Source organism: Serinus canaria, chromosome Z, assembly GCF_022539315.1.
Source record: "Serinus canaria isolate serCan28SL12 chromosome Z, serCan2020, whole genome shotgun sequence".
NCBI lineage: Eukaryota > Metazoa > Chordata > Aves > Passeriformes > Fringillidae > Serinus > Serinus canaria.
The window spans coordinates 47227761-47251730 of NC_066343.1; the positions used below are offsets into that span (position 1 = coordinate 47227761).

The 23970-nt window shown below is 36.0% G+C and overlaps 1 protein-coding gene across 1 annotated transcript in view; it reads left to right on the forward strand.

Moving 5' to 3' along the window:
- The window catches only part of PTPRD (protein tyrosine phosphatase receptor type D), a 366121-nt gene extending 349981 nt beyond the window's left edge, over nucleotides 1–16140 (forward strand). The window contains exons 29-33 of the mRNA XM_050987010.1: nucleotides 42–168; nucleotides 1097–1222; nucleotides 5641–5795; nucleotides 9797–9932; nucleotides 12152–16140. Of these exons, the coding sequence (XP_050842967.1) occupies nucleotides 42–168; nucleotides 1097–1222; nucleotides 5641–5795; nucleotides 9797–9932; nucleotides 12152–12220 (613 nt within the window). The 3' untranslated portion in view covers nucleotides 12221–16140. The remainder of the gene's footprint in view (nucleotides 1–41; nucleotides 169–1096; nucleotides 1223–5640; nucleotides 5796–9796; nucleotides 9933–12151) is intronic.
- Nucleotides 16141–23970: the final 7830 nt, after the last annotated feature.

Below are 23970 nucleotides of genomic sequence, written 5' to 3' on the forward strand. Positions count from 1 at the left end.
AGTACTCTTAATCTACTTTTTTGTTTTTTTTTTTTACATAGACAACAAAAGGCTTACATAGCTACACAGGGTCCTTTAGCTGAAACAACTGAAGACTTCTGGAGAATGCTCTGGGAGCATAACTCTACAATTGTGGTCATGCTCACTAAGCTACGAGAAATGGGCAGAGTAAGTACTGCTCTAATATTCCTCTACTAAAATGTTGGTTACAGCAGCTCTTTTCATTAAAATATTTCATTCTTAAGAAAATCTGAAGATGAGAATTCTGGTTCCTTCTCCTCTAGAAATCGGAGTGGCCTTCCTGGTCATAGGTGTAAATTTTTCCAATCTGTTCATGTGTTGCAATGGACAAACTAGACATGGCATGTTTTTGTGGGACACACTGAGTTTCAGCAAGAGAGACCATTGCTGTCTATTGAAAAAGAAAAATCTCTTATTTGGAAGCTTCACTTTTGCAGCATCTCCTTGTAAAAATGTTAAAAGAAAGTGTTGTGTTTTTTAGACCTGAACGTCTTCTGTGTGTTCTGTGCTGCACATTAAAGTTTCATCCCCCAGTTTACAGTTCTAAACTCATTTCATTGGTACTCTGTCTACTGGAAGGAACCACGTAGTCTGCTATCTGGACAGGATTACATCAAGAGAAAGCTGGCATCTGATAAGTGAAGTCTGAGTTAGACCATGTGTCTGAGAGAAAAGAGATTATTCAGGACATGGCTAGTGGATGCAGAGATAGAGTAGTGACTGAGGCTGGGGGAACTTGCTCCAAAAAGCAAAAAGGAAGAAAACTGAAGGTGGTATCAAGATTTAAATTGAGATAAAAATTCGCCATTGAAAATTAGATTAAGGATAGCTCTTGTCACCAATAGACAAAACTGAGCAGAAATAGAAGTTCAGATATACAGCAACCAATGAGAAACCTTTTTAGTAGCGGTATTAAAGATAATTTTTTACTCTACACCAACACAAGCAGCTCATGTTCTGTCACTATTGACACTTTCCATAAATATTATACTTAGCTGAGTAAAAAAGGGTTTATTCCAGTTTATCATAGTGCTCTCAAGTAATAGGAAATGTATTTTACTTTTTTATTTCATAGGAAAAATGCCATCAGTACTGGCCTGCGGAGCGCTCAGCCAGATATCAGTATTTTGTGGTAGATCCAATGGCAGAGTACAACATGCCACAGTATATTCTGAGGGAATTCAAGGTTACAGATGCAAGGGTAAGTCAACGTAGCATTGCATTTGTTCCCATAAGTTTAAAGGAAAATGTTTATTTCTTTCTTTTTTCTGTGCTTGAGGTTTTTAGAATTTTTATTACTATTAAGAAAACCCTAGAGATATACTTTTTACAAGCAATAATAAAAAATCAGATTAAGTTATTTTTAAATAAATGGGATCTTTCTGTAGAAATGATTGACTTCATTCAGATCTAGCATCTGGGCAGCACAATTTTATAGTTCTCAACTATTTGTGCCAAAATACATTAGATTATTTGAGAACTATTTTCCTCTTTTTCCTCATTTTCCCCTTGATCATTATTGGGTACAATTTTTAAAACATAGAGTGTTGTTTTGTATTTTTGGCACCACCCGTGAGGCTGAGTGTGTATGAAGGTTAATATACTGAGATTTGAAAACTGCAAAGCAAATGACATTCATAAGAAAAGCTGGACAAGCTTTGCACATTATAATTTGATTTTTCATGTAGTATATTTTCAGCTCTCTAGTATATCTGCAGAGGAGATACATGCAGCTGTGACCTTAGCATCCTCATTTTCATACTTCATTTCTTATCTGAATTCCTGAGTCCAAAACTGAATACTCATATAAGATTAAACATACATAAACTTTTAATATATATTTGGCATTTCTCAGACTTGATTTCTAACACTTCAGTCTGTGTAGCAGGAAAACATACTGTCAGCCTCTGTTTCTGTAGGCACTGTGGAATAATACTTGTTCAAGCAAAATAGCAGGAGTTACTGTCCAGGAATAACATGAGTGGCTACTCAGAGTTGCCTGTCAGCATCTGAAATATTAGTCTTCCTCATGACCACTGCTTTTAATGTGAGCCTCAGGTAAAATTGGGTAGTATTGTATCAAGTCAGCATATGAAACTTTTGTTTGGCAAATGAGATTCAGGTGTAGATTTTTGTAAAGCAACTGTAGACATTGGATCTGATTTTCATTCTATTTGAAATGTAGTAAGAATCATGTGACTCATATCTTCTCTAGCCTATTTGTGCTTGAGAAAAGTGGATAACAGGCTCCTAGCATCAGTCTTTAAACACACTTGCAAGCAGAGATATCCAAAAAATATCCAATCCAATTCCAGTGTCCAAATCCAATTTCACTGCAAATATCCTGATAGTTTTAATTGATTTTTATTAAAAATCCATCTCAAGTTGGAAGAGTTTTTATGTGACATAGTTCACAAAGCTCTGATCACAAAATTACAGTTATAACAAAAAAACAAAGCTGTAAGCAAAGTGTCCCCAAATGTTTTATATTTTTAAAAAAGTTCTTTCAAGACTTTGTGTTTAAGTAGAATATTTAGGAAAGTCCGCTTACCTACAGCCATCAAACCAGTAAAGGGTCAAATAATTAAATAATTAAATTTACCAGAACTAATTATTGTATTTGACATGATATTAACAAACTGCTTTTAGAAAGCATTCAGCACACACTGATATAACATTTTACTGTCACATGTTATTGCTTCTCAAATTTTACGAACCTCTCTATCTTGATGGTCCAAATTTTGTTAAACTCCTCAGTGAGCTGACAGCACCATCCTAAATTTTCTAGTTTTGCTGGAAAACTATAGCTCCTTCCAAATTTACTGGAAGAAGTGGGAAATACTTACCAAAATGTACATTATAGTTTTCCTCTAGTTTGGCTTTTGTGGCTGTCACACCCAGTAATTGAAATCGTTTGACTGAATTGTTGCACTCAAAGATGAGTAAATGCTGGAGTGATTGCAAACTTTTATTCCTCTCATCTCCAAATCCATCTGTACTGTTACAACACCATCCATGCTCCGGCAGAACCAAGGTGACCAGTTATTCCACAAGGACATAAAACAAGGCACTGTACCTGTGTAGGTGCCAGCAGGAAGTGTCTGCTGTGGAACTCTCTTATTTCTGAAACCAAACTCTGAGTTGTTGTATGGTGAAATTGACCTCTGTAACTGTTTGAAGTTATTGCTTCTAACTGCTTTGTACTCACTCTCTCTGGAAACTTAAGAGGTCAATATGTTGGGCCAGTCTTATTTAAGGCTAAGCTATTAGTGATGGCTGTAAGACAGTATTATCAATTCTAATGCGTAATCAAAAGACAATTGAATGTCCCCTGTGAGGAGGAAGAATAAATCCAAATGGTCAGCCACTAAACAGGATAAAACATTAAAAGCCCACTGTGCCACACAGGGATTTGAAAGTACTTATTTTGATAACTAACTGTGCAAACTGTCACAGTATTTAATAGTAAAGATTTTAATAAAATTTGGCATTTGTATCTGGACTGCTGTTGGCAAGAATCTCATTAAAAGAAATCAACACTCTTTATAATGTCAGTAGCAGAGGGAGCTGTAAGAAATTGCAGATCAGTTCCCCATATGCTTTAATGCTAGTCTAACATAGACTAAGTAACTTTACTTCTCTGCTCATTAAATAACATTAAATAACAGAGGATATTGTCATTTCGCAGACTTGCATTGGAATACTGAGTTACTTAAATCATGAAACATACTAATATGGTTGATGTGTACACACCATAAAGGAAATATTTACCATTATATCTATTTATGACAGAGAAATGTGCTAACTTTCCAGTGACAGACTGGACTTAAATAAGTTATTGTTTTCCTTACTTAATCTACCTGGAAAAAGTTATTGTTATTTAGAGTAAGTTCTATCAGGGTCATAAACTGCTAAATAGTTTCCATCTCCTTAACAACATGTTGCAAGTAAGTCAGATTTCAGGCTTTCTTTCTTTACTTTAAAAGAATGGAAGGTTGTTTTAAACAGAATCAACCTGTACTTGTGTCTTCTTAATAAATTTATATCATCTGCCTAAGGCTGTCTGGAGAATGCGATTTCATTATGTCTTTTTTGGAGAAAATGGGATTATGGAAGCCATTATCAGAGATGTTTGTATTCACAAAATGCCATTTTTGGAAGTAAACATTTAGTTCTTTGTGTGGATGTCCACAAGAAATCCAACTGGTTGAATATTTTCAAACATATTTGTTTAAGTGGAGAAAAGTGTTTCACAGATACAGGCCCACTAAATTTTCACAGTGATCTAGTGGAAGTACACAGTATGGGTATACTCTCATGTTGCTGGTAGACACACATATTTTTACTGCTTTCCTCACTCATCTGAGACAAGGAGGCAAAATACCCCAGAACCAGAGGAAATATAAAAGCAAATTATTGGGGTTTCCTTTGGTTATATTTAAAATCACTTCTGTATAATTTCAAAAGTCTGTAACAGATGAATGCTTGTGGTCTAAGGAAAAAGAGAGAAAGATTGTTCTTGCCTCCAGCATAACTTACTACTTTTTGATAGGAATCTCCAGTAATAATGTCAATTTTTCATGAGTTTTACTTAGAAGAAAGTTCAAATTTAATGAGTTTCACATAATAGAAGACCATTTTGAAAACATGACAGGGTAGGTGCTAAGAAAACATGATATCTAGAGGCACCACTTAACATCAGTAGTTCATATTGCCATGATTTTGAACATTACAGTTGTGCAGATTGACAGTGTCAAAATCAACCATGTTTGAAAATGCAGAACAAATTGGCTTTCTTCATTTGTATCGCATTTTTCTGTGTCCTGACTTTTTATACATTAAATAAGCAGATAGCACAAGTTGGCATTTAGTAATTCCAGTGGCTTCATTATAAAAATAACTATGATGCTGTATTCTGCACTTTAAAGAAATACTGTTAGTATTCCTAACCACGGGGAACGAAGAGCTCAGATGGCTTGTGTTGAAAAAGGAAGCCCTTCCTCTCAATTTTAACTCCAAGCTGTTAGTGAATTAAATGAACCATTATTGAAGGGAAATTTGTTAAACAACTGGCTTATTTATCCATCTTCTTCCAGGAAAAATGTTCACCTCATAGAAAGCAGCTTACTATTAAAGATAACATCTGCAAGGAGGGCAATGACTAAACAAGTCTTATCAGTAAAGATATTCCTGCTGTGAAGTATCTGAGCACATCTCAGAAATGGAAAGTCAGATTAGATGACCTTACTCTACCTGATCTGTATATAAAGGAATTTGCAGTCCCCAGGATTCAAAACATGCTATACCAAAAAAGTCATATACCCTGGTGGGGTTGTTATGGCTTTGGCCTCAGTAAACTTTTACACCATCAGAATGCAGACAGCTCTTCTATGCAGCGTGGAAGAGAATCCACGCTATATTGTCAATGAAACTCATAGTAATATTTCTGGACTGTTACAAAAGCTTCAACAGTAGTACTGCAGTTGAAAGTTTCCATAAATGTAATCTTAGCCATTCCCCAGCTCCTCTCAATATCCTTACTTTGTGATTGTCTTTATGGTTATTCCCTGACCAACTTTGAGCCACAGCAACATGCTGTATTTGTGTCTTTTGTTAAAGGATGGTCAGTCCCGAACAGTGAGGCAGTTCCAGTTCACTGACTGGCCAGAACAAGGAGTGCCAAAGTCTGGAGAAGGATTTATCGACTTCATAGGCCAAGTGCATAAAACAAAAGAGCAATTTGGTCAGGATGGACCAATTTCTGTTCATTGCAGGTAAGTAAACAAAGCTTAAAAACAATTTATATGCTGATTTGGTTTTTTCCTAAAGTTGATTGCTGATTGTGATGAACATGTATATTTAAACAGCATTTCAGAGGTGAACTATCATATAATGTAATCAAATAGAGGATCTAAAATGGAACAACATGAACTGCTTTATTAAACAGGAACTGTTCTGTGATATTCCATTCTTACAAAAATGGTTCTTCAGAAATATGTGGAAACATATGATTTTTTCACTTATAAATGCCTCAATGCAGCATAAAAGCAGTATGGTCAGTGCTGCTCACAGAAATCATAGGAAGAGCCTTATCACAGGCTGCTACATCTGATATTTTTTCCACTAGAAATTAAAAGGGAGGCTTTTACTTTGGTGGGAATTATTAGCTGCAAACAAGCTAGTTCCACCTCAGTGGCACATTAGTAGCCATCAAGATGAGGCAAAAAACCCCCAAACTGGTAGCCATCTCGAGAAAGGGAATGGAATAGAAAGTGGTGTTTAGAAATTTTGCCTGTCAAAGAAACCATTGAGGCTGAGTTGATGAGTTCTAGCTTCAGAACTTTGTGTTTATTTTTGAAGTGATGACTTCCCTCCTTTGCAATTGATATGCAGATGAAAACAGCTTACATGGTGGTTAGAAATAATCCAGCATGGGCTTTTTAATATTCTTGTATTTTTTATTTATTTCCTCTACAGTATTCTAGAGTCTATAGCAGATGGCCAAAAATAATATCTTTAGCTCTTATCTCTTATTTAATAAATTGTTTTCTATAAATTCCATTAGGATTTTAGATACTCATTTTTGTAATATGAAATTATTTTTTGTAGATTAAATATTATTATTTATGTAACAGAAATGCAAAATACTGACACAAGTTGCAAGTTCTTCCTGCAAGCCAAGTAGTGCCCCAGTACTATCATGAAGACAAATGAATGAGTTTACTAGAGCCTAGTAAACAGAGGGAGAGAAATTCTCATCTTTCCAAAGTCAGGGGTAAACAGAATTTGAGTTTTTTATGATCCTCTAATCTAAAGACAGACAAAATACATGTATTGGAATACTTGAATCCTGCTTTTCTTGTGTGCCTAAAATTTTTTATGGGCTGCTGAGGAGAACAGCATTGCAGAGCACAGATTGGGATTCAATATGCAAGGGGGATGAAGAACAACCTAGATAAGAATAAGCCTTATTCTTCAGCATTAATGAGTTTTGAGAGGACAGGAGTAATAAGCAATATTTATGCCTTTATGCAGATAAGAGAGCTAAGCAATATTTTTATTCTGGGTTCTTTGTACCATGCAGACTTGTCCACTTGTGACTACAGTGAATTCTGCTTATAGTACATTACATATCCCTCCTGAATGGATGTGATCTTTCATGGTAAAATTATGGACTTCTACCATTGACTTTGCTAGAAACAAAGTCAAATGCAGTGTAACTAATCATGGCTTGGTTTTTAAATGTCTTTATCATTATTGTAATGACTGTTTAGGGACTGGTAATGCTAATCATCATTGCCAGTGTTAGTCAACATACATGACTAGGAAGTGTCCCTAGCAAATTAGTAAGTTTGTTTATTTCTTTCAGGAAACACAAGATCCTGGATACCTGTGCTTTCCTAGTTTCTGAGGAATTACTGTTATATTGCCTCCAGTTTGTACCATGATGAGTTACATACTGAATTAAAACTCCCCTAGTGTCTCTTCCTTTGGGTCTCCTTTACACTCTATACAATTTTCACAAGCTTGCTTTCTCTGTTACACAGTAAATCCCCACAACCCACAATTCTTAATTTTCTTTTTCTCTAGCATTATTACAAATGCTAGAGAAATTTTTTAAAAATTTAATTTTTTTTTAATTTTTAATACAAATTTTAAAAATTTCTAGCCTCATGAGGCAGATACTTAAAACTATTTAAGAGAGCAATGCACTATTCATCTTGAAGCAAAATTTTCACTTAAACTGATATTAGATATTTATAGTCTTTTTATTCCAGTTTTAGCTCAAGACTGAGGAAGACCTTTTCCAGAATGCAGTTAAGATGTATTTGTAATATTAAACTCTTCTCTCTTACAAAAAATCAATACATCCACATAGTTCATTGAAGCATCTCACCTTTAGTTTCTAGTCTAAATTATGAATTATGGGGAGTCATAATGCATCATGAAGGATTTCTTTACTCTAGAAATCCTAAGCATTTTTGGATAGGAATTGTTCCAATGTTAAAGTATGTTTGCTACTCTAAGAGAAACAGGAGCAATTTCCTACAGGCTTTTCTCAAGACATTACACTTGATGACAAATTAAGATTTGCAAGCATTGAGATGTTTCCATATTAATTTCTCTTACTCGTTAAGTCTCTCCTGGAGACACTTGCTGATTTTTTAAGTACCCAAGACAACAAATTAATTTCTTCTTTTTGCTTGAGATTTCCAAGTAATTTTTTGAAAGTAACAAATATTTGTCTCATGTATGAGGCCAGAATCCTCTCACACATTTAGAATTTTTTTTTTTTTTAAATTTTAAATGGCAGAGGAGGAGACTGTAAAATGGTAGTCTGTGTTCATTCTCTTGGTGATTTTCCGGGCTACTTCGTTTAGATCACACTGTCATCAGGTCTGTAAAGTTCAAGCTGGTTCCAATGAGCAGGTTCCAGGATTTTTCAGGATGTTTCTTAAGTACTAGCTGTCTAATTTACCTCATCAGGTACCTTACACTGTGATTGCTTTAGATGTCCAGGACTTTTGTTATACCATATAGGTAAACCACTACTGACAACATGATTTTCTGTCAAGTAGGTGTGTCAGTTGTCCTTTGGCTTCAGCAATCCGAAGGCACACAGCCTATGCAAAATTGATAAATCTAATTACTTATATCTAATACCCCTAGAAGAGCTCTGACCTAAACCAAACACTAAAATACTATCATACAGTTTGAGCATTCAATTTCCATGCTAGCTTTGTGAATTGGCTGGATTTCTGTCATAGTTCATTTGAACATTCAAGAGTTCTTCAGGATTTCCCTGTTGTTCATGCTGTTCCATTCTTCTGTCTGGTGAATAGGTCCCATAAATACTGAGCTTTCCAAGTTTATCTGGCTGGAGAAAACTGTGATGCTTAATTATTAGCATCAACAGTGAGATGAGAAGCTGCTTGGTTTCCATCCAAAAAAGTTCAGACTTAAAAAGTCTATTTTTTCTGTGTAGTTACCTGTCTCTTTTGCAAAGGATAATCATCTTGAATAAATGATTAATTTTAAAAGCTGACAGCTATTGGCTCTATTGATGGCAAGAATTTCCATCACTTCTTGAGGTTTAAAGCTAATAGCAGAGACCCAGGACAGAACAGAGAGCAAATAAGCCACACATAAACTCAAAGAATATTTTTAAGACTAATGTAGACAAACATGGTAAATGTATATCAGCATTGGACAGCAAAGATCCAGACTTCCCGACTTGAATAAGACCTGAATTGAGATTTTTCCCTGTCCATTATTTGAATCGGACCATTTATAGACAAGTTCAATATTAAATGAACATTCATACTTCTAACTTGAAGTAGACGGTAAAATAACAGAGTGAAGATGTACAAAACAGGGCATATATATGGTGAAAGCAGTAAAGTGAAGTAAAGCAAACAGTAAAAGGCATTTTGGCTTCGTTCTCTCTTGTCAGTTCCAATGTATGTTATTGGCAACAAATGTTAACATTTGCCTTCACCCTGCAGTATTGTATATCTGGATGAACAAACCAAGTCTTTGCAAGGAAGACTGGATGTACTCAGTAGATGTAAGGTTAGCCTGAGTGCTGTTACTCTTTTGAAAGCAATGTGGTAATTTGCTATGGAATTTTGCTTAGTGAGCCTTTCCCCATATAGAAATTTATACACATATGGTGTGTTGTAACCACAAAGAATTTGTCAGCCAATTCTTTCAGCATTAACTGTCACTTAACATTTGTTTTTTCCTTTTATTTCCTCTTCATTTTCTTCAACAGTGCGGGTGTTGGAAGGACTGGAGTATTCATAACCCTGAGCATTGTGTTAGAAAGAATGAGATATGAAGGTGTGGTAGACATCTTCCAGACTGTCAAAATGTTAAGGACACAGCGGCCAGCCATGGTACAGACAGAGGTGAGCAAAACAGTATCCTTATGGAATGGTGATGGAAATAAATGGTGTTTACACAAGCTGCAGGGTAGAATCTGCCATGAAGGTTTTGCAAGGACTATTTCCTGTTATTGCAGTAGTTACTGCAAGATGAGGAAGAAAAAAAAAATAATTTCAATAGTGAATTCTAAATTGTGGTAGTTAAGAAAACCCATTTGTGAAGCATCACACATTTTTGTTTGATCCTTGTTCCCTAGCAGCAAGGAACAAGTTCCCTTTTTCCCTGTGTGGTAGTAAAGAAGCAGGCAAATTGTTTCTGCAGGTGGATCCACTGATTTCCCCCCCAATCCCCGACCCTGCAAGCGAGGTCTTGATTATGTTTTCAGACTGAAACTGTGTTATTTTCATGGTTTTTTGTGTCAACAAGCAAGTGGTTCTTTGGTCTGAAAATCATAATGGTAAATGCAGCATTCAGGATAACTACAGTGTAAATAATTTCCATGCTATAAAGTGTGACATAGAGAAATAAAGAAAGTGATAGACCAGTTACCTGGGCCTGTATGCTTGGAAATCTGCCATGTCATAAAGAATGCTTAAACATTATCAATTAATGTGCTTAATTTTTGCCTTCATTTCTGAGCAGAAGACCTGGGCTAAGCCAGAGACAATAGGTTAGCAGAACCAACAAAAGGGGAAAGAGAAGGAAAACATTTTAGATCACACATTTATTTAGTATGATTTGATTGACACTGGCCTTTAAATTAAGTCTGTGAAATTTAGGATGGTTCCCCAGAGTTTGCCATTTTCCACAAGAAAATTAAACTTGTTCCGTAGAAGCTGGGTAGTTTTACTTCTAAGAAGACAACTTCATAAAAGCCTATATGAAAAATACAGCTATTTATTTTTAATCTTGTCAGTTAGCCAAGTAAATCACTGTGACCATACTGAAGAGTTAATTCCATTTCTTTTCCATTACCATCATTCTTCTGGATAAGCAAAATGAAAAATGACTGCTTTCTGTCATTTTGGCTGCAAGAAATAACTAAAGTATACAGGAAAGTATGCTTCTTTGAGCGTACCTGACAAATGCAGAGTTCAGTCCTGCAATATATGCTTCCTCCCCCTGCTTTGACTTATTTCTGTATGCTACTCTTCATCCCAACTGCTGAAAGCAGAGGTGTTCTCTGTGTATGTATTTCTTCCAGGATTCTGTGGCAAACAAATCTCTCATTCAGCGTTACAAACTGCCAGGAAATCTAATCCTTATTAAACAAAGCACTTCCATGTGGACCACACATACACTTAAAATTCGGGCATATGTGTAATGTAGTCTGCCACTGTTCTAACTATTCCAACTAACAGAAATGCTCCTGTATTTTTGAGCAATTTCTTTTATGTTTGGTTTCTTTTTAATTTTTTACTTTTTACCATTTAAAACAAGAATGGCAGTTGGAAATAAATACGTAGATGTGCCATTTTAGTGTAAGTGTGCAACATAACATAAATGTCCAAAAGGACTGCTTTATGGAGGTGAGAATAACACAAACTTACAAATGTAGGATTCATCTGAGGTATAAGAAAACTTCTCTCCACACTAAACTTCTCTCTGCTTCCAGGTATAGGTTGAAATGAAGTCTGTTTTATGTGAATAGGGTCCTTTAGCTCCATATTTCTCCTTAGGTCCTTTTCTTGCCACAGGCAAAGGTATCTTCACATCTTCATCAAATTTGGCCTTTATTTCTGAAAGGCTGGAATTCCCTTTGCTTTCTTTACATTATTTTAAACCTGATGGTTTTCTATACAGAATTCCATATTCAAGCTCTACTGGACCTTTTAACTTTGTGTGTTGTATGAGCTGTAGAATTCATTGTTTATTTTGCTACTTATTTTCAAATAAGTGTGGAGAAAGCATCCTAGCATGTTCCTATGAGAAGAAAGCATTTTGCTGATATTGTTTTAATCCAGAATAACAGACGGTCAGTAGGTGGGTATATAGTCTGTGCATAAAAAAGAAGCTGCATTCTGTGGAAAATGTTGTTTCGTTAAATGAGTGTCTATCTTCATCTGTTGTAACTCAGAGTGGTTTTCTGTTGGTGTCAGCAGGAGAATATTGCTGAACTGCAGATGCCTCTGCAGTATATTTGTTTGTAGCTACAAAATATTCACTATTACTTGAAAGAAACTAGAAACCAACCAACAAGCTGACTTTTTGATGCATTTGTTTTCTATTTTTCTTTCTCTAGGATCAATACCAGTTCTGCTATCGAGCCGCACTGGAGTATCTGGGCAGCTTTGATCACTATGCAACATAAAAACCCATTGTGGATTTTTATTGCAGGCCCTTTAAGATCCAGAGAGCCGCTTCTGAGCCATACAATGTGCTTTAGAAGTACTTCTTAACTCTTAGCTAAGGAGCAATTATTGGGGATATATAAAATAAAAAAATAATAAAAAAAGAAACAAATGAACAAAATATTGGGGATATATAAAACAAAAAACCAACAAAAAAAAAACCCCACCCAACAAGAAGTATTCCATGTGGACCAAGAATTCACAGTTTAATAACCTAACCATAATAAAAGAATCCTGACCACTGAGGCGTCTGAAAGATCTCATTTACAGATACCTCAAGGGTTCGACATTGGTTGAAGTTAAAGGGAAGAGGAAATTTAATCCGAAAGAGTGATCATCTTATTCAGGATTACATGATTTTGCGAAGAGGAGTTTTGAGAACTGCAGTTCAGTGCAGGATGTTTGTTGCAAGGTTGGGTTCTGGCTTCTCAAACAAAGCGGACTCTTTACTTCAACATCACCGTTTCCCATCATACTACTCATCATAACACTTAAGGGAAAATGTGGGAATGTTTAAAAAGAAAGTCCTTGATTTAGTTTTTTAGTATTGTAAAGATACTGCTGACCTGTGCTTCATTTTTAACTGTGTAAACTTTTTCCTTTTTTTAACAAGAGTTTATCATTCGATGAAGTGAATTAAAGAAAAGGTTGCATAACTGTTAATATTTTTGTTTAAAAATGTAGATTTTTTTTTAAGCTGTAGAACTGTTACCTGTAATATTGTGCTGTAGAAATGTTAGATACTTTGAAAATTTGCACATTTTTGTGCAGTCCTACAGTACCACAGTCTTGTTAGATATAAATTTTGTAGTTTTATTTGGGCTTTTTTCTTTAAGAAAATATTCATTGTAATCAGTTAAATCAAAATGGGGCTTTTGGTTTATTTTGGAATCAACAGGGAGGCGCAAAGTATAAAGATGCTGCTAGCACATACACACACACGCACACATATGCACATGCACACTCACACCCTCTCTCTTTTATATATATATATATATGTATTACTGTCTACCCTTTTTTGACTCTCTGTATAGTTGCAGAGAATACAGATGGATTCAGATACAGATTCACACACATGCACATCAACATATCAGTCCTTACGTACCTGGATTTATGAAAGCGTTGGGAAATTTTTTCCAGATTCTACAATTATATCAGACTACAATTTGATCATCTCTGCATTTTTAAGGTCCATAAACTTCTGTTTCAAAGGGAAGTGAGGAATGCACATCATTGATATTTGAATGCCATCTCTATCCCAAATAATATTCTATCCACATTTCCACTCGAACACACACACATGCACACACACAGAGCACACACATGCACACACGCACACAGAGTATGTGATTTAGGCTTCAAGTGAAGTTCAATATTTGTAACACTATAGTGCAATAAGAAATCATATTATTAAATGTAGGAGGTGTGCATGTGGGAAAGGTCAGTGCATATCCCTTTAGGAGGGGAGAATGTTGTAATATACTAGGTATTAAGATGTTTTAAAATTGTATTCAATAGTATACTGTCTATAGTGTGCGCTATATAATTTACATTTATCGTATGTAACAGGGCAAAGCCAAACACACATTGCTCTGTGAAATCAAACGTTTTGTGGCATACAGCATTGTTTGGGGATGCTGGGGTTTATTTTAATTTTACATTTAGAGTGCCTTATATTTGATGCCTATTTTGAATAGTATTTCTTTAAGTTAGCCTTCATTTGTATTTAGTTTAATTTGTTTATATCTCTGTTGTTCTTTTCAAACATTTTAATACATGTACCAGACAATTTTGAAAAATATGCATTTCCAGTTTCTAATCAAGTATGGATGGTAATAAATGATAACCCAAAACACATAGGTAGTCAAGGCCCTTTATCTTTCCATATTTCTAATAACAGAATAGCCCACAAATTGAAAATCTATTTCTGGTTGGCTTTTCAAACCCACTTTGTCACTGGTTATAGTGTTATCTGTCATTGCCGGGCTGTAGCAGCACAGTAGCAGTAGTTGACATCAGCAGTGCTTATGCATTTTCTTTTTTCTTTTCTTTTTTCTTTTTTTTTTTTTTTCCAAATTTATTTTGGGCCAAGTCCTGCTCATTCACTTGTGTCAACAGATTGCTAAAGTCAAACCCTTGCTCTTCAGTGGGAAGGTTCATGTAAGGCTAGCAAGACTGAGCCCATATAACATATTGGAGATTGACAGATTTTATTCCAGGAAAAAGGAAAATTCTCTTAACAGCACAAAGTACTTTTTGAGACTTTTTCTAGAATGCCATTTACATTGACCTTGGTCACCATGTGTTCTGCCATTGTTAGTACATCAGCATCAAAGGATGCTTTCTTTGGGTTTCAAATAGGAGCATTGCTGTGGTTCTCCATGTGGCCTCAACATTTTTAGTTCTTCTTCCAAGTGTCCCACTCCTATGAGAAATAAAAATAAACAAGACCAAACTCCAGCAATTGTATTTGAGCACTTTTGTAATGAAAAAAAAACCCAAACCAAAAAATCAAGACAGAAATATAAATATATATATATATGGAATAGAAGTATTATAGAAGGCTACCTCAGAATGAGATTCTATAACTTACATCTGAACCAGAGAAGAATGTGCACTATGTTTCTTTCTCTTCTTCTTTCTTGATTTTTACGTTGAAATAATTATTGAAATGCCAGGTTATGTAGTGTGGTCATGTTCTTCAACTCAAATATGGGAATTCAGAAATACAAAACAAAGTGTCATTTTGAAAACATAGACTAAGGAAGGTTCCTGCACACTGGATCTGCACAAAGATCAGTGCATTTTCCCTAGCAGACTGTCTTGCAAGCTCCAACAAAAATAAGGGAGTAAAAGAAATACAAAAAAGCAGAGCCAATTTGTGAGAAAAACTGTTGTACAACTAAATACTCCTTTCAGGTTTTTTGTTTCTTGCGATAGCTCTTAGCATCATTGATGTGCATTCCACTTTCTGTATTCTAATATATGCATTCTACAGTTAATTTAAATTGTGAGCATCTTTGTCTACATACATCATACATTTCCAAGCTTAAAATTGGTTTCATCAGCATAACCAGTACGGTGCTATTATTTACGTTTGTATGTGTAGTTATGTCTAATTTTGTAATTAGTTGCAATGGGGAAAAAAAACCACAAAATATATAAAAATGATTTATACAAAAGTTTAATTTAGCTCTTTTTAAAAAATTTATTTGAGTGGTTAGATAGAGGAGAAGATGGCTGGGGGAAGGTGTGACCTTCTAAGGAGATTTGCACTTTCTATATATACCTTTGTACTATGCACTGCCCTATTGATTCTACACCCAACAATAACTTGAACCCATCTGTAAGAAATTGCTTACAAAATCCACTTGTATGTATTTAAAAGACACAGAACATGTAAAAAGGAAAAAAAAAAGCAACTGCTTTTTTTGTTTCCTTTAATTCTCTCCCATTTTACTTTATGTTTCTTTTTCTTCTTTTTTTTATTTTTTTCTTTTTTTTTTTTTCCCTTGGTGCCCTGATACTCCACAGATATCAGAAGGCTGCAGGTCTCATTATAACCATCCGTTATGTGGCTTTGCCATTCAAGCTTGGAGTGTCTTTACAAAGATAATAAAAACTTGTGTTCTTTGCTCTTGTTTTGGATGCATAGACTGAAAAACTTTAAAAAATTACCTTGTAAAATGGCTTGTTAAAAAAGATACAATTACCTCTAATTAGTAGTACGCGTAAATGTTTTACAGAATGAAAGGCGTGCTTTTTATTTTCTTACTTCGTTACATTGGTGGCAAAAGGAAGTCTGTATGAAAATCAGTTCTTTGCTGACACAAGTTCCATTTGTTACAGATGAATTCTAATAAAATGTCAGTGTTATGCAGCCCTGGTCTTCTTTCTTAAGCAGTACTTTCGAAATCAAAACTTGTTTGGTCCCTCTTGGTGATAAAGGAGTTTAATTGAAACTACAAAGTAGTCATTAATCTTCTTAACTAGCTGCTGGACAGTAGAAAATGCATTCTTAGGTTAGCAAATATATATCATCTTCAGCAGCAAGCTTTGAGCCAGCATAGGCAAACCCTTTGGCATAATTTCTCATAGTTTCATGAGCTTAATTGAAATTACCACACTTTACATGCCTCTGGAGTTCCCCTTTGTGTTTTAGAAATGTATCACTACACTGAGAAACTAGATTCTTCTCCATTCATAGGTGCAACTCAAAGAGGGCAAAATATCCACACATTTGAGGTAAATTGTGAATTTTTAATTCCTGCAGATTTGGCAGCTTCTGAGGTAAATCCAAAGTCACTTGTCAGAATTCAGTCCCTGAAATAGTGGCAGGCTCTCATGAGTTTTGACTGATTTCTGTTATGCACTGCATATGCAGTGAGTGCAAATGTGAGTCTGTGAGGCTGCTATCCAAATACTGTGGTAGAGTTTTTAAACACATTGGAAAAGTTTTAGATGAATAAACATACCAGGTGTATCAAGGCAAGCTACAAGGGGCATGGCATGGCAATCTATTCAAAGAAAACAAGTCTTGCCCTGTCTGCTTGTTTTGAAAGAAGGCAGGTTCTGTCTCCAAGATTGCTTTGTAAGGGAATACAGTCTATTAGCAATTAGTATTAAGTACATGTTAATAAACAATTCTCTGTGCTGGAAGGATGTGCAAGACATTAACATTAGGGTGATTTCTAAGAACGTGTATTGTTCTTGGCCTAATTTCCACTTGAAGATGGTGATAATAGTGTAAATGTGAAGCCTTGGTATTCTAACAGAGGCCTATTAATGTTTTTCCACTGACTTCTGTGGATTTTACAATTACTGCATTGCAGGCTGCCTTTGACTTGAACCTTTTTTGCGTAGTCTGTGCAAGGTGGTTTAGAGCTGTGTTATGTAAGGGTTTCTTTAACTATCTGAGTGGCTTTAGATGGTACCCTTTAATGTCAGCATTGACTTCTTTGGATTTTCCTGTTCTGTGCGTCTAGCATGGACCATAATAAAGTGTGAAAATGAGTATTGACAAAAATATTTGGCTGTGTATGGCTTAATAACTTCTAAGTTAATGGGGTTTTAACAAAAGTAAGTTCTAATTCATTATTAACACAGAAAAAAGATGCCGTGTACTTCGAGATCATTACTGTTCAGAAATGCTGTCGAGATGTGAAATTAACCTATCTCAAAGCAAAGCAATAGCTACAGACCTTCAAACTCAATAACATTTACATCTTTTCTGTATTATCCAATCACTTGGACCAAATTCCCAAATTCCCAGAATCTTTAGTGTTCATTAGTATCTCTCCAAATGGGTCAGTCCCAATTCTAAGGAAATAAGGGATTTCCATCTATAAATGTACCCATTGCCTGCTTTTCCCAGTCTGTGCTGATGAAAGTGGGACAGAAGGGAGCTATTGGTAATGGAATAAACAAAGTACTGAAAAAGTAATGATAAGGAATGTATGAAAATAAATCATTCATTAACCAGTGCCCAGTCCATTAACACCTGGATCTGTACCTAGTGATCCCTGAAGAACATTATAGCCATCACTGGTCAAAAAAGGAAAAGTCTTTCTAGAAATTGCTGTGTCTTTTTTACTTCAGATGCAAACAGGCCCTTCCCCACCCCCCCCACCCCCCCACTCCCTTAATGGTTTTAAGCAGAATAAAGTTAAATGATTTTTCACAGACTTTGGAATTTTGAGGAAAATAAACAACAAATTTGCTGATGTGTAAGCCAACATAGCATTGATAAATCACTTCCTCTTCCACAACACTTAACATGAAAAAAAAATGTATCTTGCCCATGAAATTGCTGAATTTTATGAAATAACTTTCCATTTTGAATCCTTGAAATGTGACAGCTTTGGACAATGAAACTTCAACAGCACTGGATCAAATTGGCAAAAATGTCCACAGAAGATGCCAAATGGTATCAATATTACTTTCACTGTCAATGATTATCTTTAAAGCAATTTCAGAAGTTTGAAAGACTGCTATTTTTGTCATTATTTCACTTTACATGGGGAAATAAAACACTGGTGGGGTGTGAGGTCATAGCAAATTTTCATGCAAAGACCTGTTGCAAAATTTTATTGTATTTTTTAAATTTAGTTTTAGTTTACTTTTTTACTACATTTTATTTGTTTATTTTTATTTTTTTTCCCTTTTTCTCAAGGAGAACCAATTAATGCAGTGCTACTACAACTGTTTGGAAAGTTACTTGATCCAAAACCTAAAGGATTTGAATATCACAGCTATCAAGAGATTATATTATACATAATTATATTATATGTAGTAATATAATGTTATATATAATATTCAAGAGAATTTTCTCTTTATCCGCTTCTCAGATCTGCTTATGAAGAGTACCATAGTAAGATGCAAAATGTTTTTCTATCACTAATGCAGTGAGTCAAGATGGATGGAAACATCTGCTGACTAGCTTTCAGAGGAAAGCAGAATGATAACCTGCAAATGAGACATTGTAGTGAATAGAGATCATTTTGCATCTAGACTATAAATAGGATGCTTTTGAACCCAAAATGCATTCAGCTTGCTTCTGTCAGCAAAAGTCTTAATTATTGTAGCTGGAACATGCAAACAACCTTTCTTTGCCAATAAAAGTACTTCATTGTATATTCAACAGCCTTATTGGATATAGAATGTAAATCTTTAAAGTCAAAATTGCCTAGAAATGCCTTCTCTCATACATACAAAGAGAAAAAGAGAACAGAATATAAGATTTTCTTCATTGGAAGAAGTTATTTGAAAACACATCAGAGTTTCTATGCTTCTGGTCTTCAAAAATCCAGTTTGCTCTTGAATTTAAGGGAGTTGTATAAGCTCAGAATTCTACTGTAGCAGGCAATTTACAAACACACAGCAAGTTAACTGTGTGTTTAACTCCATGCAGTTAAAGAAAACAAGACATCATCTAGAAGCTCCAGGTAGGGTTTTCAAGTTCACAAGCCTCATAAGTGTCACGACTGACACTAAATCCAAACCACCCTTGCACTGGCACTGCAAGGCATCGAGTTCAGGCGTTGTGGTACTTCAAATTACGCACACCGAAAGCACCAGAAACAGTGACTGATGTTGAGTACTTCACTGAATACAGATATGGCAAAAGAGTTGTCTTTCACTGGAACAAAAAAACCACGTTTCTGTTTCATACACATAGAATTTTCATCAATGCAACATCCTCTCACTGGTCCACACTTTGAAAGACTATTTTGAGCATTTCACACATTTACACCTCCTCTTTGAATGCCTTTCATTCCGTTTTCCATAAAAGTTTCCTATTCAGTTTTCATCAAATGCTTATTTATACTTTTTCTTTGTTTCATTTAAAGCTTAGCCCTCACAGTTTTAGAGAACTCTTACCCAGTTTACAGCACCTTGCAGAAAACTGGAATGACAGATTGAGGCCCAAACCTACATACTTCAGGCTAGAGGGAGAAACACCTTCAGCCTCGTTATAGAATAAGGCTGCAGAGTAAGGCTTATGTAATAAGTAGGGATCTGAGCAGCATAGAAGCATGGTGAAGTAGATCTCTCTCTTCTTAGACAAAAAAAGAGCTAAAATGTAGACTTCTATTTAAATCTAATATAGGTATGGGAAACAATATTCTAAGAGGTATTTGGGGTGGTTTGAGTTTGGGTCACTTTGGTTTGATGGTTTTGGTTTGATGGTTGGTTTGATGTTTTTTTATAAAAGGCAATATTTATTCAAAATCAGAAGCTGGTGTTTTTTCAGAAGCTGGGGGCTTTTTGTTTTGTATGGTATTGTGTTTGTTTTTTTCATAGCAACTTTCATGATACTTTGTTTTAGCTCTGTGACTGAAAGAGTGTTGATAACACACCAGTGTTTTACTTAAAGCAAAGCAGTGTTCAGGTTGTTGAGGTCATTGCTTCACCAGATATTAGTCTGGGGTTACGCAAGAAGTTGGAAGAGAACACAAATGGGACAGCTGACCAAAGAGAACTCCTATACCAAATAATTTTCTGTTGTCAATAAAAAAAGGAGTAAACCAAGAAGAAAGATGGATGTTCTGAATTAGGCATTTGTCTTCCCAAGCAGCCATTGCATGTGATACCTTGCTTTCCTGGAAAGGGCTAAATATCTGCCTGCTGATGGTAAGCAGTGAATTAATTTCTTTGTTTTCACATGCACCATCTAGTTTGCATGTGAAACTGTCTTTATCCTAACTAATTTTTAATTTTGCCCGTCTGATTCTCTCCCCATCCCACTGAGGGGTGAAGTGAGCAAATGGCTATGTGGAGTTTAAGTGCTGCCTAGGATTAACCCACAGCATTGGCACTTGTAACTTCATTGACATTGACCAGAAATTTCAGATGATCTTCTTGGGGACACTATTGCACAGAAACATTCCAGACTTTGTGCAGAAGCAGTAGAAAGAAAACAATGGGTAAATGAGGGGTTTCAAAATGGGAAACAGAATGTTACTGTCTAAAATCAGAAATGGTGCAAGGCATAAACACTGCAACAAAGATATTAACACTATCTACTTTAACTGACTAAAAGTCAATTTTTGCAAATACTATAGAAAAAGTACAAATCTACAATAAACCTCACAGATGAGGACTTTGTTGCTTCAGTCAAGGCACTGCTCTTACACATGTTTCTCACATGAGTGCATCACCAGCACTGGTCTCTCCATCTAATTGAAAAATTAATCCAAGGTGGAAAGCCTCTTCAGTGAAGTGAAAGAGCTACTATCCTTCCTGAATGCTACTTCTTAGATCAAATGCATGTACAAATACATTTAAGATAAGAGAATGCATTTTAAGCCTTTTTAAAATAAATTTAAAATTATGAATATTTATTTCTCAAATAGATATAAATTAACCATCTAGAAGAAAAAAAAATCCTGTCTTCAAGAAAAGATATTAATTTCTTGTTTTGATCTCCTTACTAATGTTTGTTTAGTTAATTAATATCAAATAATATACCAAATGCAAGATGTTTGGTAAATATATCTGATGTTTGGTAATTACTTAAAGATGTGTGAAAAAGTTTGTGTAGACTTGTTATGTCTGACTCATTTACACATGTGTTCTTTAGAAGTAATGGAAAATTAATGTCAGGGCTCTGCGCACAGGAAGGATTTTTCGTCTCTTAAAATTAACAGTACTCAAACTGAAAATTATGGAGATAGAATGGATTTAGGATTTAGAAATGCTGTTAATTTATGCCTTTGAAGTGTTTTGTTACATTACTGTTTCTTGACAATGTCTTCTGAGGACCCAGCTGGACATAGTCCTTTGCCTGATTACAAAATTGTTATTTTAAACAAGTAAATAATATTTTGTATGATTGTGTTAATTTCAGAATTGCTAGGAGTAAATTCTGAAAAGGTGAAAGGGCTAATTACCTGCTGAAAGCTGTGTTGTTTTATATATATACATGCCCTGTTCTGCACAAGATATTGCAGGAAAAAAGTTAGATAGGCTTTTGTATTACCGGCTTTTGGGAGCGTTTCATCAAACGGAATGTTAAAAGCTTAGCCATGTTACAAGACCTTCAAGTGAATTTGCTCACAGAAGCAACACACAGTTAATTACACACTTGCTTTCCTTTGTTTTGTTTTGTTTTGTTCTGTTTTTCTTTCCAAAAGAAGAGAGAGATGTATGTAATAAATTCTGTTGATGGCATCTACTCTAGGTAGTTGCTGGCAACACTCTAGTACAATTTATATTTTGACCTTGCTCTCCTTTTAATAGCTATAAGAGGGAGATTAATATCAATATGCTTTGGTAATTTTGACAGAAATTTCCCTTGGGCAAAGATTTTACTTGCCAATACGCACACACCTACATCAATCACTATAAAATAAAAAAAAATATTATGTCATGGGATGCTACAGAATCAAATAACATAAATTCAGAATCAACAAGCTCAGACGAATCCTTGAAAAATGGAAAGGCAATGAAATTCAATGTCAACATAAACTTCACAAAGTTCTTCCCTCCCTCCTTCATCAATGTAATGGAATATTAAACCTATTATTGAAGCAAGTTACTTAGTAAAAGGAGGAGACAAGAAAGATAAGTTAAAAAAAAAATAGTGATTTTTTTTTCCTTTTGGTAGTAGATAATTAGTGGGTCACAGTATCTGGCAGAAAAGGAAGCTGGGGAAGAAGCTTTGAACCAGATAACATTATGGCTTTATGGAAATACTTAGAATGGAGTGGTTACAAAAAGCTGATGAAAGCTTTTTTCCATTGGCATGCATGAACATACAGCAAAACAACTTTTTCTAAGAGGAAAGCAATATCTTCTAGACAAGCAAAAGATGTAAAAAGAACGGATATCAGAACATTTGTCATGAAGCAAAAGCTGAGTGTGTTCTGTACTCTAAGTTGTATACAATGACTGTTGAATAACTTAAAGATTCACAGATTCCCATGAGTCAAGAAAATTTGAAGAGACTACATCAGAACCAAAACCCTGACCCAACAGAACCATTTGGTGTACCTATTCTCTATGGCAGAGCTGAAGGCTCTCATAAACACAAGGTTTCACTCATTATAGAATTATGACAGGCTTCTCAGCCTCTTCCATGGTATGTATGTAATGGAACAGTTTCTGTTGAGCATCCTCACTCAGCACTTACAGGGTGGCCAGGATATCAGACCCAGCCAGCATGGCTTTAGGAGGGGAAGGTCGTGCTTGGCCAACCTGATCTCCTTTTATGACCAGGTGACCGGCCTGGTGGATGCAGGAAAGGCTGTGGATGTTGTCTGTTTGGACTCCAGCAGGGCCTTTGTCACTGTCTCCCACAGCAGTGTCCTGGAAAAGCTGGCAGCCCAGGGCTTGGACAGGAGCACTCTTTGCTGGGTTCAGAACTGGCTGGATGGCCGGGCCAGAGAGTGGTGGTGAGCAGTGCTGCATCCAGCTGGGGCCAGTCAGCAGTGGTGTCCTCAGGGGTCTGTGCTGGGGCCAGCTCTGTTCAACATCTTCACTGACAACATGGATGAGAGGATTGAGTCCTTCATTAGTAAATTTGCAGATGACACCAAGATGGGATTGTGTGTTGATCTGCTGGAAGGCAGGAGGGCTCTGCAGAGAGACCTGGAATGGCTGGTTCAATGGGTCTAATAGGAAGTCTAATAGGAAGATGTCTAATAGGAAGTCTAATAGAGTCTAATAGGAAGAAGTTTAACAAGTCCAAGTGCTGAGTCCTGCATTTTGGCCACAAAAACCCCCTGCAGGGTTACAGGCTGGGGATGGTGTGGCTGGAAAGGGACCTGGGGGTACTGGTGACAGCCGACTGGACATGAGCCAGCAGTGTGCCCTGGTGGCCAAGAAGGCCAAGAGCATCCTGGCCTGTGTCAGGATTAGTGTGGCCAGCAGGAGCAGGGAGGTCATTCTCCCCCTGCACTGGGCACTGGTGAGGCCACACCTTGAGTGCTGTGTCCAGTTCTGGGCCCTCAGTTTGGGAAGGACATGGAGACACTTGAGCACATCCAGAGAAGGGCAACGAGGCTGGTGAGGGGCTTGGAACACAAACCCTGTGAGGAACGTCTGAGGGAGCTGGGGGTGTTTAGCCTGGAGAAAAGGAGACTCAGGGGTGAACTTGTTACTCTCTACAACTCCCTGGAAGGTGGCTGTAGTCAGGTGGGATTGGTCTCTTTCTCCAGACAGCAGCTGACAGAACCAGAGGATACAAAATTATTGTGCTCCAAGGGAA